The 8,949-nt window shown below is 37.8% G+C and overlaps 2 protein-coding genes across 2 annotated transcripts; one reads left to right on the top strand and one right to left on the bottom strand.

Annotated features, from left to right (window-relative positions):
- The first annotated feature begins 1,971 nt into the window (after positions 1–1,971).
- On the top strand, positions 1,972–4,903 carry LOC145450557 (ankyrin repeat domain-containing protein 40-like). The gene has a single exon (XM_080329076.1). The coding sequence runs from the start codon at positions 2,947–2,949 to the stop codon at positions 3,793–3,795; it is 849 nt and encodes a 282-aa protein (XP_080185202.1). The 5' UTR covers positions 1,972–2,946; the 3' UTR covers positions 3,796–4,903.
- On the bottom strand, positions 3,935–8,529 carry LOC145450556 (WD repeat domain-containing protein 83-like). Its single transcript, XM_080329075.1, has 5 exons — positions 8,370–8,529; positions 7,957–8,153; positions 7,215–7,394; positions 6,208–6,406; positions 3,935–4,850 (listed from the first exon to the last, which is right to left on the bottom strand). Exons 1-5 carry the CDS (start codon positions 8,446–8,448, stop codon positions 4,585–4,587), a joined length of 921 nt encoding a protein of 306 aa, XP_080185201.1. The 5' UTR covers positions 8,449–8,529; the 3' UTR covers positions 3,935–4,584.
- Positions 8,530–8,949: the final 420 nt, after the last annotated feature.

Genomic DNA, 8,949 nt, shown 5'->3' with positions numbered 1-8,949 from the left:
TTTCGAGTATAGACAATATTAAATATAGGGCTATACACAAAACGTGACAACAGGGGCAGAATCAAGGTTTGATTATGACAACTTTATATATTTTTCGGTTATGAAGTGACGTTTGGATTTTGCGCAGGCTATATCGGCGGACCTAACGCACGTGACGTTGTCACCAACTTCGAATTTCACAGTACTTTTGTACATAGTTATAAATAAAGGTTTCAAATTGTACCGTAGCAGCCACGATATAGTTTAGCCAGAGATGAGCAATTCAATATTTTCAAATCCAAATCCTGTTCCGGATACAGAATTAATTTTGTATCGTGTCCATGTCAAAAGTATAAATTGCTGAGGTTTGATCGAAAGGTCGCATGAACCGGAAAGTTACAAGAAATTTTATGTCTAAACTCAAATCCAGCTTCAAAATAATATCGAATCCATATCTGATCCAAATCCAGCTAAAATGTGTTATTTTCAAATCCAAATACATGTCTATCTCTAATAGTACGGTTGACCAGAGCCAGTCGAAGGTTTTTCAATAGACTACCGTCATCAAGACAACAAATGCGACATACACTAGTAGTCCAACACTATCACTTGTCCGATTGAACATCAATGCAATGTACTATTTCAAATAGCGAATTGAATTGTTCTACTACTAATTTAGTGATCCTATAGGTTAGGCCATTAGGCCCATGTGGTGACAATAACTTGCGACTTGAATTTATGCAACTATGATTCATTGACACATTTCGTATCATCTAGATTACCCTCATATCCAAGTTTATGCATTATATATGCACAAAGTATCTGAGAAACTCTCATTCTACGATTCTAGTACGTTATTATCATGATATAAACACGATCAACCAAAACAAGTCACCGAAGTTTAATCATACGATTCCATAGGTATTTCAATAGTGATATTTACCATGAACTGTCTGATTCTATACACTATAGGCTCATGTAAGCATGTCATTGAGAACAGAACAAACTTCATTACCCTATTTGACCCTACAAGTGCATCATCATTGGTTTATTAGCAATTTTGTGCAATGAAGTGATGAGCCATAAACAGAAATGAATCAGAAAATTTGATTTACAACAACAAATACCGGCAACGATCATCGCGATTATCATTACTATGACATTGCTAACACCTTTATACGAAGCACGCATCGAATTCATCATTCATATTCGGACTATTATCATTATGTTAATTCAGATGGCACGACACACCATAACTCCATAGGTTCAGCTGACGCGAAGCACGGCTTTAAATTCGTGTATTAACGTTTCTAAAGACCGAACCCTATAAGTATTTACGCATTATTACTTCAATATCCAAACCCCTAGCTTCCTAAATCTAACCTTGACGCACTCTACATGAGTACCACCCACCCCCGCTTCCATTCAATAGACAATGAAAGGCGCCTGGCAAACAGCGCCACACCGGAGACGACCCTGCGCAGAGCACGCGTGCGCAGCCTTATGACGCAGTGCACTGTGTATGGGCGATGCGCGCGCCTCTCGTCCATCGCTTTCTAAACGCTTGATTTATTCACAATTAGAAGAAAAAACAGCGAGAGAGAGATAGGATATTTCTATTAGTCAACCGTCCAATCGCGCTCCCATTATCGAATGTAAACAATAAACACACTCCTGTCCATCACCTTCTTGACGAAGTTGTAACTTGTAAATTCGCCCTCGTCATATGAGTGTGATGGGGCATAAGGTCTACACGTGTGAGTCTATAAATACATCAGTGTCATAAGGGAACAGATGTATAATGTATATTCGGTGTTGGCAAATCTTTAGGCAACTCGAACATTTTCCGGTATTTTTAGATATGCCTCACTAGGTTTTGACTTTTGATATCTCTAGCCCCACCAACGGCAACATAGTTCCGCAGCTGGGTTTCCCAAACATAACGGATTTCGAGAGTGACGGAGACGGGTGGACTACACCTTTGGAATCGGTGTCCTGCGCTCACACTATGTTTTATTTTTTAATTGATTTTTATTAAATTACTTCAACTTGGAAAGTCATCGCTGCTCACCTGATATATCAGGCAAAAAGGCCAGCGATTCCAATCAGGGTGGACTGTCGATCTGGCACGCAAATGAAAGTAAAACACTCGTTATCGCATCTTCTTTCTCGATTGATCGTTGGTTCAACATCTGTCAGGGTAAACCGGTATCAGCTTCTACTTTATTTGGGTGATGCATATTGAATTTTATTGCAAACTCAGTGTTCAGTTGATGCATACGCCGGTATTTCAGCATGACATTGGTATGATGCTGCTGCATCTTACTGCGGTGCTTTGAATATATTTGAAATCTAATTTAATTGATCGCCAGACTGCGACATTAGTTACAGATGCCAATTTTGTACAGAAAACGAAAGAGGGATATGAACCAAACAACCAATTACTCCGAAAGTATAAATCATAAATTCGGAAACGAATCGTTACCATCTAAATATCGCATTGAGGTAATCCAAGGTAAACAATGATCTTGCGTTTCAGTAGCTCTTTTCACACCCACACATTCAAAAATATCAAGGTTGAGGTTGGTCAACCAGACTCTTGGGGTACACTCGGTACAGATCTTTAATATACATATTAATAATAGAATCATATCGGGTTTTAATATATTTATGATGTGAGTTATCAAAATGGATTTTATTTGGGAATATGGGTTTGTTCCTAAATACTGAAATCACACTTCACTATCAATGCCCGCATGTTCGACTTCAAGTATATTGGGGTTGCTTTTATTACTTCAACTTCTACTTGAGTGACTATACAGCTTTCGTGACTGCCTTCACCACCTCTCATATATTCTTGCAAGGAAAGCGATTTTCTAATAGCAATAATTACTGTACTGGGCTATATATGCACATTACACCTTACCGGAGTAGTTCTTTTTGCGGGTATAAAGTCAAACAGTAAGGATGGACGCCGCCACAAACGAGGAAGCACTCAGGGAGGCGGCAGCTAATGGAAATGTGGACGAGATTTCAAAATTGATCGAGTCTGGCGTCGATATAAACTCCACAAATAAGATGAACGGCTGGTCCCCATTGCATTGGGCTTGTAAACGAGGACATCTGAAGGCAGTGGAGATCCTACTGTCATCAGGAGCAGAAAAAATCATCGTCAATGCTAAAGGAGAAACCCCAGCTGACGTTACAAAAAATCCAGAAGTGCTCGAATTACTTGGAGTTGTGGAGGTGCCAGTAAATGATTCCGAACCGACATCAGATTTGAAATTCAAGCCAAATTACCTCTCACATCCCGAATTCATGTATTCAAAAGCAAACCATCGTGATACTACTAAAATTCCTGAAAATCCTCTCACACAACCTTTCCATTATCAACCTCAAACTGTAACTTGTACTCCTCCGACTCAATGGGCCCCTGCAGGTTTAGTGGTGCACCCGCAATTCATTGTGTTGTGCGTTCGACTGGCTCATGTTTCTAAGATGAACAATGATTTTGTTGAAGTTGAACTCGACCGACAATACGCACCTAACCTTGCTCAACTTACCGATATCCTATGCAAAGCTCTTGACATGGGCATAGACGCAGACCAGATACGTGCGATTCGTAAGCTTCCCCACTATACTCTCAAGACTGACCGAGACGTGCAGAGACTGACGGACTATCAGGCTTTGGAACTTATTCTCCAGCCGGATTCACTGAACCCATTTGACGGCTCTATTGTCTCATTGAGTTCAGAAGCGAATACATCTCCGGATTCAAGATATTTGAAAGATCATGTGTCTAAGTTGGTGTACTAAGCAAAGTTGCGTGTAGTTCCTTATTCATGATGCTTTTGGTATGATTTTCAAGCAAATATTGGTTTAGCCCCTTATTCATGGTTTGATTTCATGCTAAGTTTGGTCATCTGAGTTGGTCTACTAAGCAAAATGAATGCAGTTCCGTTTTGATATTCATATTCATGATACTTTGATTTGATAGTAAAAGCAAATTTGGATGCAGTCCCATATGATATTTTCACAATGTTTCTAGCCTGCATTCACCATCACAAAAATATTATTATATCTTCAAATTTTTGTTGGTGTGTGGTTCAGATGATATATATTGCGACCAAAATCACTGGAAAGACATGACACAGTAAAGTCTTGTGCCAATAAACAATCAATAATATATTCATATTGGAATAAACCCAGATATTTTCGGCTGACTTTCTTCAGTAGCTAGAGAATTAAAAAGGACATTGTGTACCAACAATCGTATCAGTGCCATAAAGACATCACCGACATGAAAAGATGGCCCAATGTAGGCCACTATTTTAAATTTCACACAACTTCTGTTGCTACTAACTTGGCGAATATTTTGCATAACAATTGAAGCACTGTACCTCCAATAATCAGTTCAATGAACATCCAGTGCATCAAGACCTCCGATTCACCATGTCAGCTCCTTACTTGAAGCGCAACACTACAGTTTAGTGTGCTTAGGTTATGGGGTTGTGGCTACCCACCAATACTGTGCTCTTATCCCCTACATCTGCCGGATGATAGCACCTATTCGTTTCAACACTAGCACGCATTTAGGTTACAGAGTTAATCATTTGGTGGCTCATATTCTTCACTTCGTATCACAATAATATACTTTTCCGTCGCCGCTAGCAAACATATTTCTTCCGGATGATGGCAGAGAGAGTGTATGACTCGGTCTTCTTTAAACTTGATTTTGTGTTTCACTTTCGCTTCTATGAGATCCCATATATATATGCATCCGTCTTCAGATCCACTGATTATATGGTCGTCTTTGATGTTCAATCCGCACTCTATCATATATTTTGTATTCTTGTGGCCAGTATATTCACCTGTTGTGTAATTTTATAATAAATATCAGTGCGGTATGCGAAATTTTGACCAACATTTGGTTCACATTGTTCGATATTTTCTAATAGTGTGTGGAACGCAAAAACAAGCCAGTTTATCAATAATTATGAGCTGTTCGTGCCGAGAACTTATTACTTGAAATTTAGGCAATCGAATTATACAAGTTCAGTCGCATCACTGACCCGAATTACCACCATCATACGGTGGGTGTATTCATTTTGCCAATGTCACAAGCTAATCTTCTTGAGTAGCATCAATGTTAGCAACTACTCAAGTAGAATTATGAAATAGTTGATGGAGGGTCGAGATATTAGCCAACGTTGATGCTACTTAGTAGAATAATGAAATACTTTGTGACGAGTCAAGATAATTGTTGACATGCTGCTACTCAAGGTAATGAATGAAATAGTCGAAATTGTTGCCAAACTTGGACAACTAGATAATTCTAATCTAATTTCTCTCTCTCCTGAAAAATGCTACAGGAGAACTGTATAGTACAAAACGACCCAAGCTTTATGTGCAGACAGACATACCACCGTTCTCCCGAGTCATGCTTATAAGAATAAATTTTGATTTGGTATCAACTGAACTTGAATTTGCTGATTTTTTTCTCACTACAAATTTCATTCAATTTCCAGGTTTTTGTGAATTCAGTACTTTTAATCTAATTTGGAACAAACTGTGAAGCTCTAATTCTAATCTAATTTGGAATAAATTGTGTAGCTCTAATTGTTATTCTAATTTAATTTAGAAAAAAACTGTTTAGCACTAATTCTAATTTTAACGTAACTTTTGAAAAAATGTTTAGCTCTAATTCTAATCTAATTTGGAAAAAACTGTTTAGCACTAATTCTAATTTTAACCTAATTTGAAAAAATGTTTAGCTCTAATTCTAATTTTAACCTAATTTAGAAAAAACTGTTTAGCACTAATTCTAATTATAACCTAATTTGAAAAAATGTTTAGCTCTAATTCTAATTTTAACCTAATTTAGAAAAAACTGTTTAGCTCTGATTCTAAACTAATTCGGAAAAGCTGAAAATTTTCTAGTTGTCCAGGTCTGATACATCGTACCCTACAAGTAATTATCCACTTACCAATGCAGGACTGGTAGCTATTTTCAATTCCAAGCTTTAGTAATTCTAATCTAATTTTGAAAAAAGTAGCTAAAATTTTCATTCCAATCTAATTTGGAAAGGTAAAAACTTACTAATTGCACAACTTTGATAGATTGGGCTCACGTAAAATAAATGGTGACATTGTCAAATTAGATACATCCCCATGAAGCTGGGTCACCTACAATAAGATGACGGAATGAAATGTAACATTGATACCAACCCAGCATCTCCCCGGTTTCAGTGTCGAGCAATCTCAGCGTACTGTCGTGACTTGATATGAGTATACACTGGGAGTCCTTTGTGTATGTAACAGAGGTAATGGCGGATCCTATGAAGTCGGAATACATCATTCCATTTCTGATGTCGTATCTCCTTATTCGGCCGTCTACGGAGCTCGTAAGTATTTCATGATCGTTAACCTGTAAAAGATACTGAAGTCACCACAAAGTTTATAATGATAACACTAAAGATGGGCCCCAAATGTAATGCAAAGATTTGCTTTAAATCAAGGTTGTCTTGACTCGAGTCACAATTTTTTGGCGACTCAAGTCATTTTCTCAAATATGGAAAATTATTCGACTTGTGTATTGATATGAGTCATTGTCTAATTGGGCCAAAAACTGTCTTTTATCTGTTTGAATAAATCTGTGAGTTGGTCAAAGTCATCGTTTGTGCTGAAGTTGTAGAAGTAATATTTCCAAGTAAGTAAAAAGCGAGTATTTCTAAGATTTGCCTAAAAACACGAAACACTGTTAAGTAGAAGTATTCTAAAATCATAACTACTTCAAGTAGTACTATTTTTTGGTGACTCGAGTAAATTTCCTAAACATGGAAAATGATTCGGCCTATTCTATGACATATTCAAGTCTCGTATATCAGGACAGATTGAATAATAAGCCCAGAAATTGTCTTTTATCTGTTCGAATTAACACGTTTTGAGTGAGAAAAATGAGTATTTTATAAATCGGAGGCCTTAGAAATCACCCAAGGGTTTCACAGAAATGAGTTGAACTCGATATTAAATATTTAACACTAGAACTCAGACTCGAGTCTTGACGCTATGACTCGGACTCGACCTGTTGCTCCCGACTTGGCCTTGACACGGTGGTGAATAGAAAATGACTCGAGTCAAAATTATAAAAGTCAAATTGACTTGTGACTTAGATACAACCGTGGTGAAAATAGATACTGTTAGTGAGTAACATTAATAAAGTTGAAATGGTTCACCTGGATAGAGGTAATACTGTCCTTAGCATCATCCATAACTTGATAAGCATTCGGGTTTCTAGACCTGCAATCCCAGGCGCGGATCGATGAATCCACAGACCCAGATAAGATGGTTGTAGCTTCCTCGTTGAACTGTACGCAATTTACTTTGCCCGCGTGACCACGGTATCTTCGTAAAATCTGGGTGTTTGAGATGCAAGATTGTTGCAAAATACTTGAATAGGCTAATTAAGAAAATTGGAGTTGGAAAACTAGAAAATATTCAGATTTACAAAGTAGAATATAATTAGAATTGTTGAATTCGCAAAAACTTGGACATTGATACCGATTCCGAATTAGAATACAACAAAACTCAAGTTCAGTACATTTTCAAAATAGATTAGAATTAGAATCATAGCTCTATAGTTATTCCAAATTAGAATGACAGTTACACAGTTTCAATTTTTTCATATTAGTTAAGAATTACTGAACTTCACGAAAACTTGGCCATTGAATCAAGTTCAGCCTATATAAATTCATACCGTAGTTCATCCTTAGAAGCACAAGAATGGCTAGCTTGCTTCATTTCACGCAAAAAATCACAGTTATACAGTTGCCTATAGAATTTTCAGGAAAACCAGAAAGTAGATAAAAATTAAGAGAATAGGAACATTTCACAAATTAAATTGGAATTATATTACCGGCATTTAGGTTTAATTAATCTAATTAGACAACTGGAATTATCTAAATGTCCTGATTTCACCTGTCCACTTCCAACATCCCAGTACATCACTGTTTTGTCAGAGCCTCCTGACGTTAAATGTGCGTTGTCGCATGATCCTGACACGTCAAGGACATCAGATCCGTGGCCGGTGTATTTCTTAATCATCAATCCTTTATCGGCATTCCATAGTTTGATAGTCTTGTCGCCCCCGCAAGTTAAGCAATAATTTCCGTCGGCTGAATGGGAATCATTGTAATCATTTATTTATATTTGTATCAAGGCAATACACCACACGATAGAGATATAATGAAAAGATAGGAGGGTGCCGAAACGACGTGGAGTATAGATATATAGAGTATAGACTATAGAGTCTTTTAATCAGACACCCACCTTGGCCTACAGAAATGTACGTAAGAATGTCAAGCTTAACGATTATAGATTACTCAACTCACCATTGTACCTGACCGCGCGCACCGCACCTTGTCCACAGTCAATACTTTTCACGATTTTGGTCGCGATTGTCGGCGCCATTCTATATCGAAAAATGCAGAAAATTTCCTACAGCTACAATACCCGATTTCAGCGAAGCTGACCTGTCAATCAACATATGTCATAGCTCAGTGGTCACAGAAGGCAACTTATCAGATGATGTATGTAGTAAATAAATATACAATACATATATACCAATGATATATATGCATTATACATTGATATATACTAATCGTCAGATTATATTTTCATCTGATCAAGACACACACAATGCGATAAGACACAATGCGATGCAATGAGCAGATAGGAGGATGACGAACGACCAACCTCGGTCTCTGGCATCCACCTCGACCTCAATGCCCGATGTCCCAGTTTTTCGATTTTAATATCTATTCTGCAGCTCTTTATTGCTCTTTCCGTTCTTTGTGAGTGCGTTCTTTCATCGATTCTTATTATGGGCTTTCTGTCGCCGTATGAACAGCGACGTGGAGGAAGAGGAGCCCAAATAAACCTCCGACGCGGAATCGAGCCCGGGCCGCCCGG

Source organism: Botryllus schlosseri, chromosome 11, assembly GCF_051294905.1.
Source record: "Botryllus schlosseri isolate E-star chromosome 11, Bs_hap1, whole genome shotgun sequence".
NCBI classification, from domain to species: Eukaryota; Metazoa; Chordata; class Ascidiacea; order Stolidobranchia; family Styelidae; genus Botryllus; species Botryllus schlosseri.
Note: the sequence above shows the minus strand (reverse complement) of the source record. Positions and strands in the feature narration are given on the sequence as shown.

What these genes read in the sequence shown, in the direction of transcription:
- LOC145450557 (XM_080329076.1), top strand. Translation starts at nt 2,947, where the DNA reads ATGGACGCCGCCACAAACGAGGAAGCACTCAGGGAGGCGGCAGCTAAT.
- LOC145450556 (XM_080329075.1), bottom strand. Translation starts at nt 8,448, where the DNA reads ATGGCGCCGACAATCGCGACCAAAATCGTGAAAAGTATTGACTGTGGA. An exon ending in ACAGTATTACCTCTATCCAG is followed by an intron (nt 6,407 to 7,214) that starts GTGAACCATTTC and finishes TATCTTTTACAG; the next exon opens with GTTAACGATCATGAAATACT. An exon ending in TGAAACCGGGGAGATGCTGG is followed by an intron (nt 4,851 to 6,207) that starts GTTGGTATCAAT and finishes ATTACACAACAG; the next exon opens with GTGAATATACTGGCCACAAG.